This window comes from Toxorhynchites rutilus, chromosome 2 (assembly GCF_029784135.1).
Source record: "Toxorhynchites rutilus septentrionalis strain SRP chromosome 2, ASM2978413v1, whole genome shotgun sequence".
NCBI classification, from domain to species: Eukaryota; Metazoa; Arthropoda; class Insecta; order Diptera; family Culicidae; genus Toxorhynchites; species Toxorhynchites rutilus.
The window spans coordinates 301092013-301113772 of record NC_073745.1 but is presented as its reverse complement, the minus strand read 5'-3'; the positions used below and the strand labels follow the sequence as shown (position 1 = coordinate 301113772).

General features: G+C 36.8%; 2 protein-coding genes across 7 annotated transcripts in view; both read right to left on the bottom strand.

The window, feature by feature from the left end:
- Nucleotides 1-21760, bottom strand: part of LOC129767021 (uncharacterized) — a 478091-nt gene that overhangs the window by 339185 nt on the left and 117146 nt on the right.
- The window catches only part of LOC129769883 (diuretic hormone receptor-like), a 252668-nt gene that overhangs the window by 116218 nt on the left and 114690 nt on the right, over nucleotides 1-21760 (bottom strand). For all 6 annotated transcript variants that reach the window (XR_008741992.1, XR_008741993.1, XM_055772396.1 and 3 more), the window contains 3 exons: nucleotides 5361-5544; nucleotides 5208-5301; nucleotides 4987-5086 (listed from right to left, as the gene is read on the bottom strand). Coding sequence is in view for 4 of the 6 variants with exons in the window: in XM_055772396.1 (XP_055628371.1) it covers nucleotides 4987-5086; nucleotides 5208-5301; nucleotides 5361-5544 (378 nt within the window). In the remaining 2 variants the exon portion in view is untranslated. The remainder of the gene's footprint in view (nucleotides 1-4986; nucleotides 5087-5207; nucleotides 5302-5360; nucleotides 5545-21760) is intronic.

Here is a 21760-nt window from a genome sequence, read left to right as displayed (position 1 = left end):
AGTATATACATACAAGGCGGGATATTATGAGGCATATCGGCAAGGTTGTTATTATTGTTTATGGTGCCACACATCTCCTGAAAAAAAAGTTGAATAAAAAAAAGTCGAGAAGAACAAATGCATGTGGGTTTTGTTTCAGTATATTCTCCTTCACAGAAAATATGTGAACCACCTTTGGGATGTATGAGCTTATTTATGACGTTTAACTAACAAAATATCGACATACGGTCGTCCCGATCCGCACTCTTATTATTATCATTTTTTTATGCGGTCGTCCCGAGCCGTACTTGTTTGTGCGGTCGTCCCAATCCGCATATAATTATTCTTCCATTTGTACACAGCACGGTCTTCCCGATCCACACTCTTATCATAATAATTATTTTCATATTTTTTTCCATTTTACACAGCACGGTCATCCCGATCCGCACTCTTAGCATTATAACTCTTTTCATACGGTCGTCCGAGCCGTACTTGTTCTGCGCGGTCGTTCCGATCCGCAAATAATTTTACTTCCATTTTTACACAGCACGGTCATCCCGATCCGCATTCTTATCATTATGATCTCATACGGTCGTCCCGAATCGCAATTTTGTTTCCATTTTTACACAGCACTGTCGTCCCGATCCGCACTCTTATTATTAACCTTTTTTTATACGGTCGTCCCGAACCGTACTTGTTTGTGCGGTCGTCCCGATCCGCATATAATTTGACGTCCGTTAACGCCTTAGATCACCATCGATTCATAAAAATGTGGTTAGCTCAGGCTGCTACCAACAAAATCCTGCGCGGTCATCCGCTATCAATGAAATCCCACGCGGTCATCCTGAGCCTCTACCAAGACAATCTTGCGTGGCCATCATGGCCCACTGCCAATTCTGAACAACAACAAAATTCCGCTAAGATCCAAAAAAATTCGCGAAATGTTCGAAAAAAGTTGATGGGTGGAGCACGGACGGGTTTCCGACATAGGACCGCGATTGCGTGTAGCAATTGCATTTGAATTGAGTCCTTTTCATTGATCCAAATCTATATTTTTCCCTCCTTTTTTGATACATCGAATAAAAGCCCTGAAAAATATGCGAAGATACCCTTTATGTAATATGTGAGTACACCCCTTCACTAATCGCATATTTTCACATAACCAAACAACACGCTCGATGCAATGACATCCCGGACCACAATTCCATAAATTGCCAGTAGCAAGACCTACACGATAAAACGTGAATTGAGCAAGAATTGATTGGACAACAACCTGAACTTCAATCCAATAAAATCTCTATCAACGTTTAATCTTTTCAGTCAGACTCTCGTCAATTCTTAAGGGAGTATAGAGTGAAATCATCCAATATGATCTTTAAGATCAATCCTAGATCATCCCTCCATTGATTCTGTCAACTGATAAATGCCTATTATCGGCAAATCGAGAACAATTCATAATACGAATCTAATCTCATTGTGAGCTAACGCCGAAATGTAGGCAAAAAGATTGCCCGTTGCGTCGTGGGGGAAAACGAGTGACTGGTAAAATTGAAAAAACATACCCATTTCAACTGTCAAACTGTTAACTTTTTTACTATTGTTTATTCCCTGTTCATGTCTTGAGCAAAAAAAAATTGCTGGACAAATCTCCTGTCCAATGGTATACAACACAACATATGTCACAACAACGACTTTGAGTAATATGCGTTTGAAAACTCCTCATGAATCGTTACATTTTTCTTAGAGATACCCCCTATAGTATAGGGGGTATCTCTAACGCCTACATAGAAATCAAAGACATAGTCCGATGTCAAAAAATATGATCTATTCGATGCAGCACTTTGCCCACACATCATCCCGAACGGTACTCAAAATGCATACCGATATTTACAAATATGTCCAATCAGAGGTAAAAATGTCCAAAATGTCCAAATGTAATGTTCCAAAATTAAGTACAATTGAGCAGAAATTAAGTAATTTTTTAAAAGTTTAATTGGAGAATAGCCGGAAATTGTTTAAAATGACATTGCTGCGAAATTAAGAAAGATAGAAGTATGATGTCAAAGGACAAATTGTAGAGGGGTTAAGATTTAATTTGGTTGATAGAAACAATTAAGTTTATTATGCATTTTTGGGGTGAAATTATTAATAACACTTAAACAACCATTAAATACGAGGTTTCTCAACTATATACTGTATTAAATTTTTTCGTCTTTCAACTGGAAGCTACAGAATACCTTCTACGTAGCGTACTTTTCGATGTAGAGCCAGTTTGAGCCATCAGAACTCGAAACAAAAAAAAAAAGGTCAATGACTCTGTCATTTTCGAAATTCGAACATATGACGAATTTCACGCCAACTCGACTGGCAGCACCATCTCAGATAGCAGTGGAACGTTGTGGATTTAAAGATATGGGTCATTTAAGCAACTTTGGATACTTGAAATATTCGAAAAATAATTAGAAAAATTTTTCTTCTTCAATTTTTACAAAAACTTATAACTTAAAAATTATGTTACCTACAAAATTCATGTCAAAGGATGAAATGTAGGAAATTGTTTAAAATTACAGTAAAAAAAATACAAAAAAAAATTTTTGTTTGCTGAAATGAAAGTTGTTTTAAAAATTAAAATTCGTTTTTCTCAAAAACGTATTTTATGAAATTCCTAAAAATATATATATGAATAACCCTTAAAATTTCCAACAAGTCGTCCATACATCGGAAGATGGGCACTTTTACAGGGAAAAAGTTTTTCTAACAACAATTTTTTTTATATTTTCTTTGAAAAAATACAACTAATCCTAATTTTGTTTAAAGTCAAGATAGCGATCTAGTGTATTGGACAAAGTTTTAGATCTTATTAAAAAGTGAACTTTCGTCGAAGACGTCAACTTTCTATCTGTTATAGTTTTTGGAATATAAGTCATTTTTGTATGAAGACTCCTGAAAAAAAAATGTTTTGCTCGTAACATTTGTGTATGTAAATTCTCACGTTTGACATGTTCTTGACATGTTTCCAAATAGAGAAAAGTTAGCAGAGCATGTAAATTGCAATAATTTATACATAAAAATGTTAAACATTAATAGTGTTTTTCCAAAGAAAAAAATTAAAAAGTTTTGTTCGAAAAACTTTTTCCATGTAAATGTGCCCATCGTCCGATGTATGGAAAACTTGTTGGAAATTGTAAAGGCTATTTATATCTATTTTTTTTAGAATTTTAAAAGCATATGTTTTGGAGAAAAATGAATTTTATTTTTCTAAATATTTTTTTTCAATGAAATTTTTTTCCAAAAAATTCTTTGAAAATTTTTAATAAAAACCTAAGTTATTTCCTACATTTCATTCTCTGACCATCTTTTTGTAGATGTTGTCGCGTACAACGTGAGATATGTTAGAGAAGCTCGAGATAACACTCAACAGACGAGATAACACAAACGCTGTTCTTGTACACAATAGACATCACACACTAAACATCTCACTAGCAGTATGAATACCGGTCACCGACACAGCATCCCATCTCACTTCTATGTAAACCATCACCAATAAACAAACGAAAGGAAGCAGCGAGTTTTCTGTCCACCGAACCAATAGTCTTTTTTAAGACTCGAAAAGAGTTAAATAGAGTTTCTATCAGTCCGCTCCGGCTGTTCAGGCGTGGGAGCTTTTCGATTTTCCGAAGAAAAGTTGAAAAATCTCAAAATTAAAAAAAAACCTACAAAAAAAATCAGACCTACAAAATTTTAGTCAAAGAATGGAATGTAGGAAATTATTTTGGTTTTCATTAAAAATTATCAAAGAATTTTTTGGAAAAAAATTTCATTGAAAAAAAAATATTTTTAAAATTAAAATTCATTTTTCTCGAGAACGTATGCTTTCAAAAAACTGAACTGCGAGGAAGATGTTTTCTGACTTCAAGGGGATGAATCAAATTTTTTTCTTTTATTTTCAGAAAACACAGAATATATATGTATATAAAACAAAATTATTATTATTATTTTTTGACTCGATTATATACAGTAAAAAGAAATGGGAGACTGTATATAGTCGTATACCGAAGAGTTTTGTGATCTCCCGGATCGAAAATCCTTGTTCCATACTCCATACTAGCGGCTTTTAAAATACTCTTGTGCAACTTCTTCAATGAGAAATTTAATCCTTAACTTTTGATTCGTCCGGATTTAAAATCATCTTCTGAATCATCATTCCGGACATGGGTTTGTGAAACACATATATTTATTTTGATTTTTAACTTTTTTTTTGTCAACAGCTAGGTACTATGTTTAACACTACTCTAAGTTGATACAATAGTAACTATCAGTCACAGTAATTCAACATGCAAAAAATGTCATTGTTTTGGTATGAAAAAGTGTTCGGATTAAAAAGCTTCCGGATTCAAAAGCATTACTGTATTTATGTCATTCCGAAAAAAAATATATAAATTTGTTTACCCGTTTTTGAAACTTAGTTACTTTTGAACCGATGGAGCAATTGCCACCAAATAAAAGGTATTACCAGCTGTTTAAAATGTTCTACCGAATCATTCATCCTCATTCACATATCATTTGCATGTCATGACGAAGGATCCAGCATCGTTTCATTCTACTTGAAAATAATTCCCCATAATACTCCTATGCCGTGACCAAATCCCATTTTCTCCTTTTCCATTATTAGTCCAATTTTCCACATTACATCAGACTACATTATCCATCATAACACCCATCGTCATCATCAAAAAGAAAAAGATGGGAAACGAACCGAACCCAGTTCTCGTGAAAAACCCCACACAAAAATCCGGATAGCAACCGACAAACTGAAAGAGGTTAAATTTGTGGTCCCTCGCTCCGAGATTTTAACCATCCCATTCCCATTGCTCCCCAGGTCAGTTGTTTTGTGGGATACCACAGCCCGCATCCAACCCACCTGACGACGTGTGCATCCCTCGAGAGTGGGGTGGGAGAAATAAGTTTCCAACAAACCAATGCAACGCAAGTTTGCACCCTACTTACCTTCCACAAGCATCCAGAAGAAGTTGGTGAGTGTAAAGTAGTGCAGCAGGGTGACGAAGATGACACAACTTGTCATGCCACTGCTGGAGCTGGTGGAGAGCTGTGAACGTTTGTCCCCCGAGTTCACAAGTGGTCGAATTCCAGTTTGGTCATGTAAAGAGATGAAAAAAGGAACTTGTGGCCGATTGTGTGGTGCGGGTATTCAAATGGAAGGGACTCACCTGCAACGTCAGGATGACCATCCAAAGCAGTGCGGACAGGATGTAGGTGATGAACAGGTTCGCATGAATGGTGTTACGCAAGCAACGAAGATCTCTGCAACGATGATAAGATTAAAAAAATGGCAACCTCCGAATGCGGGGGTGGACACTTACTTGAAGTAGACAAAAACTATCACAGCGAGGCTTAGCGCGATTAAGCTAATAATGTATCCGGTGTAGTAGATGATCGACGTGATCTCGACTATATTTGGAGGGGGTTCCGTCATGTGATGACAGGCCGCATAATGGCTGTAATTGTCCCATTTCCCGTTCGGGTGGCAATAGCGGGTGGCGTTTTCTGCGGAAAGGATGGAATGAGAATAATTAATTACAGATACTAATGGAATTTATGGAAGTTTAAACAAAGCCAATTTCGATTTCCGTAGGTTAATGATGTTATGGAAGTAAGGTGTAATCTGCTCGAGTAGAATTTTATTTAACCATTGATTGAATCAATCATTTCGAGTGGCTTTATCGAATGAGGGACTTTTTTAATTCGATCTGTCAATTATTGCTATCGTGGTTTTTGGATTGACCCTGTTCAATGATAAGAATTGTCGCTGATTCAAAAATCATCACTCGTCATAACCATTATCATCACGTTCGTGAATCTCGGAATTTCATCTCTTCGTCATTTATTGGTTCGATTGAGATAAATGCCATCGCAATCAAATGTCAAACAATGTCCGATAGAGCAATCAATGCAATATACGTTTTTCATAAGTGAGTGATTTTCTGAACCGATATTAGGGTCTGAATGAAAAAAAAATTAGTGGGTTATATCTATGATATAACCGCAAGGTTCACGTGGAACTACCTTAGCTGAGCAATCATTCGTTTGTATTGATTAAATTCTTGATTGAATGAAACAGTTTCCAAATTCAATTGAGTTCAATATATTTGCTCTGTGAGTGAAAAAAATGAACAAATGCCGTGTAAAGTCAATTCATTTATTGTGATTGATTGTTCTTCGTTACAAGTAAATTTAATGACGGACCTTTTACGTTTGGTATGATAACTAGAACAAAATATATGTACGGAAGAATTATCAAACGTTTGATGAACCAGCCTAAGGCTGAAAATCTTTCCAATAAAGACAAAAAAAAATTATCAAACGATTATTTTATTTTACATTTCCCTCTGAAGTTTACATCCCAAAAGTGTACATACTTCTCAAATCTCGAATTTGCTTGAAACTGGGAAGTTCATTCGCTTCTAGTGGCTGCACGATTTTCCCAGGTTCCTAAGTTTAGAAGATCATGTTAGGACAGACATATTCCACTCTGCACAAAGGCAAGCGAGGACAAAAGTACTCGCAGTTTGCATTTATTTGCAGAGCCGATTTCCCCAGAAACCACGGTTTTGAAGTCTGTGTTAGGGAAACACATTTCAATCGGAACAAAAATACCCCCGATTTGTATGAATTCGCAATGCCGATTTCCCCACGCTTCATGGATTTGAAGTCTGTGTTAGGGAAACACATTCCAGTCGGAACAAAAATACCCCCGACTTGCATGAATTTGAAATACCGATTTCTCCAGGCACCTTGGTTTAGAAATCTCTATTAGGGAACACATTTCGGTGGGAACAAAAGCTCCCCCTACTTTCGTGTGTTCTTTTTCTTCTTTTTGGCTTTAAGAGGGTTTAAACTTTTCAGTTCACTCGCCTCTAGGCTCTTTCGTGTGCTTGCAATGCCGATTTCGCTGCTTGGTTTTAAAGTCTGTGTTAGGGAACATTTTTCGATGAGAACAAAAGTCCCCCTACTTTCATGTATTTGCAATGCCGATTTCCCCAAGGCTGCTTGGTTTTGATGGCTGTGTTAGGGAAACCGTAAATCGGGCCAATCAAAACGATGCAGTTAGGGCGTTTAGATAACGCCTAATATTTTACAGTTATTCAATTGTTTATCTAATGAAAAACAACATTTTGTTAGTTGCGATAGATGCGTAGAAATATTCCCTATCAAGTGATGCAAACATCTCTCCTATCCAGTACGAAATGTTCGAGCTATAAGCATTCGAAATCTTTCATTTTTTCCTGCATTTTCTGTGTTTAGGTTTTCATTTTACCCTCCATATATTCCGGTTAGACGTAGTCCCACGTCAAAAAAACATTGACGCAAATTTGTCGTGTAAATTTTTTATAATCATTTCCGTTATCAACACTTCATTCAACCTTGTGTGGTATGAATGAGTCTTCTGGATAACAATTTTTGCGTAGTAAAATAGAGGTACAATATCACTGATAATTCGAGAGTTAGTGTTTAAGTGTACGTGTTATTGGGTTCCTAAACTGCTATTGCTTTTTCAATGGCACCCAATTCGAAGGTCATTGATTATTCTTTTTTATAACATTTCGATAGCATTTCGGAGAGGTATATGTATTAGAAAGGTTCGGTAGAGTCTGGAATTCCTATAACTAAAGTCTGCTTCATTTAATATTGGAACAAATTCTTTTGCTCATTGTGGCGCTCCTAGTGGACGGATTTGGAAACTTTTTTCACCCACGTGTCGGGAAATTCATTACCTTTTACCATGTATTTATGTCATAACACCAAATGATAGCATTTAGTAAACAACCGCCATGGAAGCCGAACGGAGAGATAAAATTGTGCACAGTTTTCTTGAAAATCCATTGTTTTTTTTTTTTTTTTTTCCATTTATTTATTAGGCTCAATAGCATTTAGCTGTAACAGAGCCGGGTTTAATCGTGTACATGTACATATGTTTTATGTTTCTATAAATTGTGAATTACACAGTAGTTAGTAGTAGCCATTTAGGCGTTAAGTTTTTCTGTTCCATTACATTATGGTAAATTACACAGTAGTAGCCATTTAGGCGTAAGGGTATTCTTTCTGATCTTCCATTGTTCAGCAGACCGGACAGCGGAGACAGTTGATATTGATCATTGTTGGGTTATTTATAGAACAGCAGCCCGATGTTTCTTGCAGAGCAGAGCAGTTGTATGGATAAATCGATCTTTGTTTCACCGTGGATCGATTTCCATCGCTGATGATGGTTGCGTGGACGTAGTTATTCTATAACAACACAAAGATGGTCAATTGAGGGCCCTGAGTTTGAACTCACGATCGATCGCTTGGTAAGCGAACGCGTAACCAAGTGGCTACGGAGACCCCCGGAGACCTGGTAAAATCCATTGTTGTCGGCATCTAAGCTAGCTAAACAGCTTAAAATGCCCAGAAATACCGTATGGCGTGTTATCTAGCAGTACAAGGAAACATTGACGACGGCTCGGAAGCCGCATTCGAAGCGTCGGAGTGGAACTGTCGACCGGAAACTGCGTGGGAAAGTCATCAAGGCCGTCAAGAGGAATCCCAATCTTTCAGACCGCGATTTGGCCAATAAGTTCCAGGCCGCTCACAGTACGGTGCGACGAATTCGTCTCCGGGAAGGAATAAGGTCATTCCGAGCCAGCAAACAGCCAAATCGGACGCTGAAGCAGAACAATGTGGCCAGAATCCGTGCTCGAATGCTGTACGACCAAGTGCTGACCAAGTTCGACGGATGTATTCTGATGGACGATGAGACCTACGTGAAGGCGGACTTTGAGAAAATCCCAGGTCAAAAATTTTATTTGGCGACGGCTCGGGGGGATGTACCTGCAAAATTTAAGTTCGTGTTTGCGGATAAATTCGCCCGCAAGTACATGATTTGGCAGGGGATATGCAGTTGTGGACAGAAAACCAAAGTCTTTCTCACTGATAAGACAATGACATCAGAAGTCTACAAAAAAAAAGACGGGTGGGTAATGTCGGGGACATAACCGGAGTGACGTAGGACTATACAAAGGGGACAGCTTTTGTTAAATATATATTTTAAATATATTGTTTTATTTTCTTCTCCTACGTGAATACCTACCTATCTACCTGAAAAATGGATTAGTTTACTATTTACTCTTTATGAATATGTTGATGGTTCTGAAAAGAACCTTTGGTGTTGTGTTTTTGTTATCACTCGATATTCCCATCTTGTTCGGTTAAACCTTCCTGTTTAGCTATTGCGTTTGCCACTCGCCACAGCTTTCACAAAAAATGGAAAATTTCTTCCCATCCAGCTTGTGACATGTTGTTCAGTAAATTACATTTAATGCGACGTGCCGGAGAAACACTTTGCCACTCACTGAAACTAATTGTTGCTTTGATGAGCGCTGAACCTCAAGCTGCTCTGTTCTTGATGAGGATTTTCTGATTGTCGTGAGCAGCTTTGCAAGCCAACTCGAGCACTCCGACGGCCGAAACTCTATAATCGCTGTTAGGTATACTGGTGCTCCGGCACCAATCCGTTCGGCCTAGTAACCCTTGCGGAGCAATCAGTGAATGCGACCAACAGGGAACTGGAGACTTGCACGGTTCGAGTGAGACTTTGCCCTTCACCTTAACTTGTCCTCCTTTGTTACGTCCACGATGCCGATGCCGTACAACCACACGGGTTTACGGTTTGAAAGAAAATAAGATATTTTTTTGAGGTCCGCGTGTTTTATACTCTTGCGGTACACACTCACAGGATAGAGACAAATCGGCAGACTCAGCCAGAGGGGCGAGTCCAACGAGACGAACGAATGAGCGTTAAAAGGGAGCGATGGCAAAAAAATACATGCATTACGATTTGTTCGCTCGTTGGATTCACATGCAGGCTAAAAAGGGTTCAGGATCACAAAATTATCTTCAATCTAAAGAGTTTATTGTTTTGTTATCACTCGATATACCCATCTTGTTCGGCTAAACCTTTCTGTTTAGCGATTGCATTTGCCACTCGCCACAGCTTTCACAGTTGGAAAATTCTTCCCATCCAGCTTGTGACATATTTTACAGTAAATTACATTCAATGGCACGTCGCATTACCACCACTCAGTGTCGGATTGGAGGTAATTTTAACCTGTAATTGAACATTTGCGATGACAGTGGTTCAGTGTCGACTTTCAATGTGGGGTCATAATTTGGACCCCGAACTCTATGTTTACAAAAATGTCCAACTAAATATGTCGCATTACAGGTCCGTCCAATTAGCTAAATGTCGAGATAAGTGTAAATTACTGTACTTCCAATCTAGAAGCAATTTAAGAATTGGTGAAAATCAATAAGCTCAGAACAACTTCCAAATTCACATACTCATCATATCCTGGCAAACAAATTATGAAAAAAACAATTTGTGTTTTATTATTATTTTGGATATTGTTTAAGAAAGCATTGAACTGTATTTCCTAAACTCTTTTTTGGAAGGTTTAATGGCCCTGAAAAGCGCCTTGTTTTATGGAATGGTTCCAATTTAGAAAACTTAGTACTCGTGGTTTTGAAAAAAAAAACCATTTCGAACGCCCTCGATGCCGCCTTGTTCTGGATTTGCCACCAAAGCAGTTTGTATAAAGAACAAACTTTTTTCTTCTGGTACCTGATGCCGTTTTGCGATTGCGTTTGCCACTCGCCACTCGCTGCAACTGCCTGTTGTCTTTATGTCCACCGAACCGAATGTGTTCTGTTCCGAATGCGGGTTTTCTTATCGTCGCGAGCAGCTTTGCCAGCTAACTCGATCACTTCGGCGGCCGAAACTATATAACGCCGGCTAGGTGGACTGGTGCACTGGTACTAACGCGCTCGGCCTAGCTACCCTTGCGGGGAACTCCAGATCAACACGGTTCGAGCGGGATTTTGCCTTTCCCTTCACTTTTCCTCCTTTACCATGTCCAAACATGGCTGCTTGGGTTGGTTTGTTGATGTGTTGTGATGCGAACCGATGTGGTGTACGGTTTGAATGAGAATGATCGTTACGGAAGGAAGGAAGGAAGGTATTGTATTATAGAGACTTTAAACTTTTGCAGTTCATTCGTCTCTAGCCTTGAGAAAGGCCCTTTGAAAACTCTACTCTATTCTACTCCAGCGCTACCACCTCCGCCCTCTTGCCTTGAGAAAGGCACTCGATCCCTCGCCGTCCAGCTCGTCCAGCAACGATGTTGTCCAGTCGGTGTCCACACAAAGAATGATCGTTACGGCAGCGGAGCGGGGATTTTTAAGCTGACTGGCTGGCTCGAGAATTACGCATGTGTGAGACTGCGACCAATGTTTCGTTCATTTTTTTTCTTTTTCCTTTCCAGTCGTGCTTCATTCTATTTCGCTGCTGCTCTGGTTGCCCGTTTTGGTCGGTACGATTTGAGGAGCACAAAATGGACCAATCAAAAATGGGCACATAGTGCATTTTGACAATGATTGATATTTCACAATTATTCAATTATTTATCTCAAGAAAAATGAAATGTTATTCGTTATGATAGATGTGTAGATATATTTCCTATCAATTGATGCAAAAACCTTTGCGATCTATTGAGAAATGCTCGAGTTATAAGCGTTCCAAATCTTGCATTTTTTCCTACTTGTTCAGTGCCTAGATTTCCATTTCACCCCCTATATCTTCCGGTTAGACGTAGTCCTACGTCAAAAGTGCCTACAGAAACGGATTCTGCCGTTTATTCGTGCCCACGACCGTCCAGTAATGTTTTGGCCGGACCTCGCGAGCTGCCATTACAGCAAAACGGTTATGGAATGGTACGCAACGAACGGGGTCAGCGTAATACCGAAGGACCTCAACCCCCCAAACTGCCCCAGTTCCGGCCGATAGAGAAATACTGGGCAATCACGAAGCGGAGGCTTATAGCAAAGGGAAAACTTGTTAGGAACATGACTCAAATGAAGAACTGGTGGAATCAAATCGCCAAAACGGTGGACGAAAAGGGTGTGCGCCGCCTAATGTGCCGTATTACGGGAAAAGTACGAGAATTTCTTCGAAACAGCAATGAATTTATTTTTTTTATGAAAGAGTAAAGAAAATGCTACATTTGTATGAAAAACAAATTATGAATTCGTTAATAAATGACTGAACCAGAGGAAGACAGCCCAATGTGCCGGAGAGAGATGTGTTGGCTCGGTTAGACCTTGATTACATGTCCCAAATATATATCTTCTTAAAAGTTATCGATCTTCGTGTGTGATTGTCCTTTTATCCGTATATTCTCCTTTTCCTTTTCCTTCGCGAGAAATCAAATCCCTTCTTACTAACAATAGAATAAGGTGAAATGTAAATACATATTAGATATAAGATAGGCTTAAGAATTGAGAATGATGAATGTGAGTGCGAATGTGAGTGTGATCATTGTCAACATATCCTTATATCCCTTCCTTTTCCTGAAAAAAATGTCACCCTTCTAAACTCGAGCAAACCGCGAGTAATCGGTTCTCTACTTCATTAACACTAGAATTAATGAAAAATGTTTATATATACTTGTAACAATACAGATAGGAGTTTGGCTCCTTTAAACTTATGTAACTGAGCCTGTAAAAATAAACGATTTAATAAAAAAAAAAGAAACAGTTGGATTTTCAAGGAATGAATAATCAATCAGCGTTAATCGAGCCAACATATAACTTAGACTTTATCATTTTCAAGAGGACTGAGGACTAACAGTACGTGATAAACTGTATTTAGTCCACGACTACAGCTGATTTAAAGTGTTGCGTCTACTGGCTACTGGTATGTACCAAAGAGTCAATGTAAATTCTGTTCTGTACAAAAAAAACTTGTGCTCTTGGAACGTCCATCTTCCCAACAGCACTCGGCGCAGTCTTATGAGTCGCGTGTGAACTAAAAATGGCAGATCTCATCAAACCGATCAGCGGGCCCCATTCTACTGGTTAACTGTATTTGGAGGAACTTTGGGGAACTTCGCGATGGAATATTTTTTGCTGATGAGTGTCACTCATATCACATGTTTTTGAAGGCCGAGAGTTTGGTTTATGTTGTTGGTTTTGTTATTGCTGGAAGCTTCAATCTCTTAGAGTTCATCTCGATTGAGTGCAAGAGCCGCTGAGCTTGCTTGTATTGTCCGAGATGATGATGATGTTTTTAGTTATATATGCTTTTGAGAAGGCCAATTTGGAAAACTTAAACTTAAATTTTCTAAATTGGTCTTTTGAAGCCTCTGTAATTCAAACATCTTCATCATCACTGACGACACAAGAAAGCTGCTGCGGCTCTTGTACTCTATCGAGATGAACTGTGTTACAATTAGAGATGTCTTTTTTTCTTTTAATCGATTACAGATAATCGATTTACTCGAACAACCATTATTAATTGAGCGAATATTTGTTTGTTTTTTTTATCCCATCTGTTTATTAATTAAGCTCATTAACAATTCAACAACTCGGCTGTAACAGAGCCACAATGGCGCTCATTTCTTTCATCTCCCTCCCTCACCTCTCGCCCGAAAATCAATAATTTTGCGAAACACATTTCGCACACTTCCCATCAAGTAATATCAACCAAACTCTAATCGATTACTCACAAGATATTAAATTTTCATCTGCTTTCGCACCGTATAGTGAAGAACGTCGGAAAACTCGAGCAAGTGCTCTGAAAGTTAAATTTTCGTTTTTCAATCTTCTGCAATGGTTTTGTTTGTATTGGTGGAAGCATTATTATTTTTTCGACACTGATGCCAAACAACATCACCGAAATAGCTATAAAAACCACTCAATAAAATGTTATTCCGGAGTCATAGCGTCCCATGTCATGAAAATCAATAGAATAAAATTGTGTTGATATCAATACAATTATTATTTTTACGATTAATGGGTCTATAATGTAAGTTTTAGCAACTTTAACATTGGGTAAGAAAATTGTATTGCAGAGCTCGGAACACTGCCACGGCTGCCTATGCTTTCAAAAACAGTAAACGGAAAAGTATTAAATTCAATCTAAATGCCTCGGTCAACGAAGAGAAGGGTTAAGGCTTTCCAACGTGAATATGTGAAAACAATACGATCAACGAAGGAAAATATCAAGGAATTATCAACATCGAGTTACTATGCGGAAGAACTTGTTAATACCAAAAGTGCCCCAATTCGCATGTGTTATAAAATTGCTCATGTTACGCTCGCGTATAATCAGAATCATATGCAAATGCACCTTCTATATATATTTATATTTGCAATTGTTCATCGGAACATATCGTTCATACATTTTACTTTAGTATTGAATTGTTATTTGTTTTTTTTTCAAATGTATTCAAAGACTCGTGTCAATGAAGCGCCACACAGTCTGATAAGTGAATTGATCTATTTACGTGTGCTTTGCTCTTCTCTCACAAACACTATTACCCCATTTTTACACGAGGGTTTACCTATACTACTACAATGGCTAGCTTCCACCTTCACCTTAATATTTTGATTTAGCATTATCCGGTGCGAAATTACTCGATTACAATTGCATATATTCCTTTGTTTGAATCAATCGAACGATTAACCGACATCTCTAGTTACAATTCCTTTTCACAACGGATTGGAATTTCTAGTTAGAATAGATCGTCCTTATCGAGCTGTCTATTTTGTTAGGTTCGTCTTCGCCCAAGGAATGTTTCATATTCCGAACAGGCACAAATTCCGAACACTTCGTTTTAAAAACTAAATCGGAATAATCGGAAAGAAATAATTCTTAACCCTCTACCGCCCAAGTTTTTTATTTATCTAAAAAAACCTACTCCACTTTTGTCTCGAATTTCCGACTTTCAACATAAAATACTCCTAGCAGAAAGCTGCCAGCATAAAAACAATGTGTATGTGTGATAGATGAAAATATTCTAAAGAAGTTCTAGTGGGGGTGAACATTGAAAATAATGTCTGAATAATTTGAAAAGAGAATCCGCGAAGCCCGTCTAAAGGCGGACTTGGGCTGTAGAGGGTTAAGCATTGACATTTAAAAAAGCACTAGGTTTCGTTTAGAAGAAAGAGCCTGCCGGTAATAAGTGAAAACTACATGTAATAAGAAAGATCACATCTTACCATAGGTGAATAAATTAAGGTTTATACTTAGAGACTTCCATCCACCTGTAGGGATATTGAGGGGAGTTTAGACCCCCTAAGCAAATCGCCTAATATTTCCGAACCAATACGGTCTAAATAAAAAATGTCACGTTGAACACTAAGCTACACTTGTTTTCTCTCAATTGATAATGTTTAATGCCTATAGCAAGCTTCAAACTACCAAATATATCATAAAATAAAAGAGATGCTTTTTGGACAATAAAATTTGATGCGTGTGTGTTTAATCGAAAAAATCATACTTATATTTATGTAACATAATTCACGATAATATTACAATCAGTAACAGTGTTCTAATGAGTGAGTGTTCAAAATGTGGCACGCGTGATGGATAACGTCGGTTCGAGAGATTCTAAAGGAATTTGAACGATGATCTTAGGTTGGCTGTTACCGCCGCTATTGAAAAATAGATGAATAAGTGATGAATATCAGGATACATCGTTGGTACGAACGATTTTAAAGTAATTTCCAAGGTGATCTTCTCAGTTTGTAGAATATATCGTCGATCTGAGGAATGTTAAAGCAGTGTTAACAAGACCTTCTAAGGATTAAAAAATAACCTCGACGGCTGCGATTGAAAAATATTTTGAAATATAATACAAGTGAGGAATATCAAAATACATCGTCGGTTCGAGCGTGTTCAAGGGGATTCCCTCGGTGTCCTTCTCTGGCTAAAAATATATCGTCGATTCGAGGAATGTTGAAGGAGTTTCTTGGCGACTTATTCAAGTTGCAAAAAAAACTCGGTCGCCGCGTTTTAAAAGTGTTAAAATGTAATATAAGTGATGGATAAAATATAAACATATATAGCTCGAGAGTTTTTAAATGAGTTTCCTTTTCAGGAAAATCACCTACGTACCATGCCGATTAGAATGCATATTATTTTCGAAATCTCGTTTCGACGAATAGTTGAGAATGAGCAAATAGCGTGTTCAGAATCACATCACTCACCACAGTGAATCCTGATTCGTCGTACCCATTCCCACTAACAATTTACCTTCCCTGATAATCGCTAGGGGACCACGCTATAGAGGTGACCCCTCTGGCCTTCGGGCGGTGATTATCATACTAGAATTCCTTTCTTTCACCTGGTGTTTGTAAGGACGTGGCCGGTGTCGTTATTGACTATTTAAAACTCGAATCACCGAAACTTGCACAATGAGAATGATTTGCTACTCCCAAGCGTCATTCAGTGTGTTCTTTGTGTAATTTCGCTAGTTCAGGTCAATCATCGAGAGCAACTACTAAGTGTACAGTCTACCCAAGCCAAGCTCAGGCTCAAGCTCAAAGTTCGGCAACCCTCCGAACGTCCCTCGGCTGCGGTCTATCGAGAATTCCTTGGAAAACCTGAGGCCGGAGGAAAACGGGAGATAAACTTATAACTAAAGCTAAGCAATAACTAAAAAACATGCCAACAAGTATGTATTCAACTGCTGGAATTTTTGTAACGTCATTAAAATTATGTTTTATAGGAAATTTGTCCAATTATATTTATTTTATTTTTTTTGACTTATCGCCATCCAAAAATTGTCCATTTCTTAATGCAAGCGTTAAGGTATAAACAGCGCATTTTTTTAACTTAGCTTTGATGGTGTTGAACGAGAGGGAAGCGCTTTCATGGAAGTGAGAAACCGGAGAATGATGAGTTTTCATGTTCGTGCTAGAATATCGACGGCTGAGTCTGGCTGCCAAAGCGTCTCAATCAGCAAAATCACGCCAAACATCGGCAGTTTGTCAGGACTACCTAAAATTTCTACTAAAAAGTAGATTTTAAATTTTCCTTTCACATTGAAATAGTATCTGAAAAGATGAATAAGCAAATTGAATGAAATGACTTCGTAGTCCTTCTTTAACAATAAGGTTGTGTGACCTTCCGTCAGTAAATCAATAAATAATAGTTGTCTTCCAGTTGCCTCAAGGAATAGCCTAGGTGATGCGGAGTCAATCACATTCATTCATCAAGTGCATTTTGCTTAAAAAAATAGTTGTTTAGTTTAATTTTTGTTTTAATAAAAGTGAAACGTTCAAATAATACAATTCCGAATAATAAAACGGCGAGAAGTAAAACAAAACTATAATTAAATTTAGAGACATTTAGATATTTCGGTATCTGTCAAAGTGTCAATTGGGGGAGGGGGGGGGGTCTCCGTAGCCACTTTGGCTGCGCGTTCGCTTAGTAAGCGATCGATCGTGAGTTCAAAACTCAGGACCCTCATTGACCATCTTTGTGTTGTTACAGAATAACTACGTCCACGCAACAATCATCAGCGATGGAGATCGATCCACGGTCGAAATAAGATCGATTCATCCATACGAAAAAATTCATCCAAGAAACATCGGGCTGCTGTTCTATAAATAACTCAACAATGATCAACATCCGCTGTCTAACTGGATAATGGAAGAACAGATAGAAAACTCTTATGCCTAAATGGCTACTGTGTGAATGTGTACCATATGCAATGGTATAGAAGGGAATACTCTAACGCCGAAAATGGCAACTGTGTAATGTGCTAATTATAGATATGATAAACATGTGACATGTACACGATTAAAAAATTCGGCTCTGTTACAATTTCAGCTGTAAATGAGCCTAAAATAAACAGAAGGGATAAAAAAAAAGTGTCAATTGGGTTCTTATGATTTGAAACGCTAGCATTAATTGAGGAAAAAAATGTGATTTGTTAATTTTTATACATTTCATTCGTTAAGTAACATTTTTTAGGTTTTATAGTTTTCAAGTTAGAACTTCTTGTAAAAACGATAAAAGAAGAAAACTTAAAAGTGCAAAAATTTCGATTCCAGAATGTATAAGACCTATAAAATTTGGGTAATATATGAAATGTAGGAAACTATTTGCGTTTTCATAAAAAAAAAATCGAACGAATTGAAAAAAATATCACAGAGAAAAAAATTCTTCTACAAATTTAACCTGTAGACGAATTTCATGCTAACTCGTCTTAGGAGTTGGCAGCACCATCTCAGATAGTAGTAAAACGTTGTGGGTGCAAAGACATTGGTCATTTAAGCGACTTTGCATACATGAAATATTCTAAAAAGAATTAGACCACTTTGTGGAAAAAGACAATTTTTTTTCTTAATTTTTTACAAAAAAATATAATTTAATAACTATGATACCTACAAAATTCTTCTCAAAGGGTGAAATATAGAAAATTGTTGAAATTTTCACAATAAATACCAAAAATTTTTTGGAAAAAAATTTCGCTGACAAAAAGGTTATTTAAAAAAATAAAATTCATTTTTCTCAAAAACGAATTTTTTCTAAATTCCCGAAAATATATATATATATGAAAAGCCCTTACAATTTTCAACAAGTCGTCCATACATCGGAAGATGGGCAATTTTACAGGGAGAAAGCTTTTCAACCAACAACTTTTTCATGTTTTCTTTGAAAAAAATACAACTAACCCTAATTTGCTTCAAGTCAAGATAGCGATATAGTGTATTCGACAAAGTTTTTGATCTTGTTAAAATATAAACTTTTGTCGAAGACATCAACTTTCTATCTTTCATAGTTTTTGGAATTTTTGTATGTTAATAGTTTGGTCATTTTTGTATGAAGACTCCTAAAAAAAATAATGTTTTGCTAGTAACATTTTTGTGTGTAAATCCTCCCGTTTGACATGTTCTTGATATGTTTCTAAATCGAGAAAAGTTAGCAGAGCATGTAAATTGGCATAATACATACAAATGTTACGAATTAAACATTTATAATATTTTTTCAAAGAAAAAAAATGAAAAAGTTGTTCGAAAAACTGTTTCCATATAAATGTGCCCATCGACCGATGTATGGAAAACTTGATCTAAATTTTAAGGGCTATTTATATCTGTTTTTTCAGAATTTTAAAAGCAAATGTTTTGGAGAAAAATGAATTTTAATTTTCAAAATATTTTTTTTCAATGAATTTTTTTTCCAAAAAAATCTTTGATAATTTTTAATGAAAATCAATGTAATTTCCTACATTCCATTCTTTGGCTAAAATTTTGTGGGCCTGATAGATTTTTTGTAGTTTTTTTTTTAATGTTGAGTTTTTTCAAGTTTTTTTTGGGAAAATCTTAACTTACAAACTAACAGATCTACAAAAAGTTGGTCAGAGAATGAAATGTAGTAAATTACTTAGCTTTTCATTAAAAATTATCGAAGAGTTTTTTGGATAAAAAAAATCATTGAAAAAGGAATATTTTGGAAATTAAAATTTATTTTTCTCGAATACATATGCTTTTAAAATTCTGAAAAAGTATATATAAATAGCCCTTAAAATTTACAATAAGTTTTCCATACATCGGACGATGGGCACATTTACATGGAAAGAGTTGTTTGAACAACAACTTTCTCATGTTTTCCTTTGAAAAAATGCTATTAATGTTCTATTCGTTACATTTTTATGTATAAATTAACGCAATTTACATGCTCTGCTAACTTTTCTCTATTAAGAAACATGTTAACAACATGTCAAACGTGAGAATTTACGCAAAAAATGTTACGAGCAAAACATTATTTTTTTCAGGAGTCTTCATACATAAATGACTTATATTCCAAAAACTATAAAAGATAGGAAGTTGATGTCTTCGACAAATTTTTTATATTTTAACAAAATCTAAGACTTTGTCGAATACAGTATATCGCTATCTTGACTTTAAACAAAATTAGGATAAGTTGTATTTTTTTCAAAGAAAACAAAAAAAAAGTTGTTGTTCGAAAAACTTTTTCCCTGTAAAAGTGCCCATCTTCCGATGTATGGACAACTTGTTGGAAATTGTAAGGGCTGTTCATGTATATATTTTTGAGAATTTAAAAAAAACATTTTTGAGAAAAATCGATTTCAATTTTTAAAGTAACTTTTTTGTGAGATAAATATTTTTCCAAAAAATATTTGGGAATTTAAATTATTTCCTACATTTCATCCTTTGAATTCCAAAAAGTGGTCTAATTCTTTTTCGAATTTTTCGAGTATGCAAAGTTGCTTAAATGACCCATGTCTTTACATCCACAACGTTTCACTGCTATCTGAGATGATGCTGCCAATGGACAGTCGAGTTGGCATGAAATCCGTCTCTAGCGAACGAAAGCCACCATACTCGCGACATTACAAAAATGTTTTCTAAAAAAAATTGAATGCCGCCTAACAGAATTATAACGGAATAATTCTGTAAGGTTATGCCTTTTTTATGCATGCAACGTGGTCTGGAGCATTCCTTTCCGAGTATATGAAAAAAAAGCATATAATTTCTTAAAAATCCGTCGACCAACTGGTCATCGTTCTAGAAAAATGCGCTCGTTCGTTAAAGGTTAAGTTAATTTTTTTTCAAAAATGCATTTCCTTGAAATTATTAAAATAATACACCAACAAGTCAAGCATCGGAAGAAGGACACTGCTTCAGGGAAAGAGTTTCTCTAACAAAATTTTTTTCTCTTGTTATCTTTTTTTCACATTTTGTGTGTTCTTGAGTATTAATCGCGAACTTTTTTTTCTAATCAGGAAAAAAATTGCATAACATGTCAATCGCGAAAATATACAATTAAATATAACACAAGTCAAACATAAAGTTTTTAGAAGCCTCTATGCACAGATGTCATATATATCAGAAGCAATAAGAGATAGAAAGTTGGCGTCTTTGACAAAAGTTCGTTGAATACTGTCTTGAATGTTTCGAACAGCTTCATATGTCGGACACTCTGTAATAATAATATGAAATGCTTAATGCCCTGTTGTATCGTTGGCGCCTCAGGGTTGGGATTTCCGGTTTCGATAGCTTATGTTGGGCCAATTTACAACACTGCGTTCATTCAAATCCACACTGGACGAAACCAATTTCCGTTTCCGTTTATTCGGTTACTCAACACAAAAGTATAACTCGCAAATTTTATAAGACAAACTCTACACAAAACTACATTTATTCTCTTACAAAACTATACAAATTTATTGGACTTAAGACTAACAATTATTTCTCGACCATTTTTGCGCAACACAATTACTTCCTTTTTAGTAGCATTCTGGCTTTTTATCTCGGCATACAAAGGTCCCTTGTTCGATCATCGTCGGTAATAGTGTAGGTGATGACGATGACGGTTCATTCAGTGAGGACACTCACTCTCTGCCATACTCCGTTCTCTCCTTTCGCTGTGTAACAACCGCAGGAGCGCGTTTAGGGGTGCGTTTCTACCAAACATTCCCACCCACCCTGAAATTCCACAATTTCTGCAACGAATCCTCCTCATTTGGATGGGAATACTGGAAAGAAATGTAAACAGTCTTCGACTACATATGTTCTTGTGCTGAATCGGCATTGCAGTCAACTATCGGAAGCATACATATTTTCTCTACCGGTCGCTTCAAAATTCCTGTGGCAGTTTTTAATGTCACTACTCGAACAACACCATCTGGGCCTGGGTGAGTGGCGATGATTCTGCCCATTTTCCACCGCATGGGTGGCTGATTGTCATCTTGAATGACCACTAGTTTGTCAACATCGATTTTCAATGGAGGTTTCCATCGTTTGTTTCTCCCTTGAAGTTGACAAAGGTATTCTCTGCGCCACCGTTTCCAGAAATCCTCGAGTTGTCGTTGTACCAACTGCCATCTATTAAGCCGGTTGATGGGAATATTTTCGGT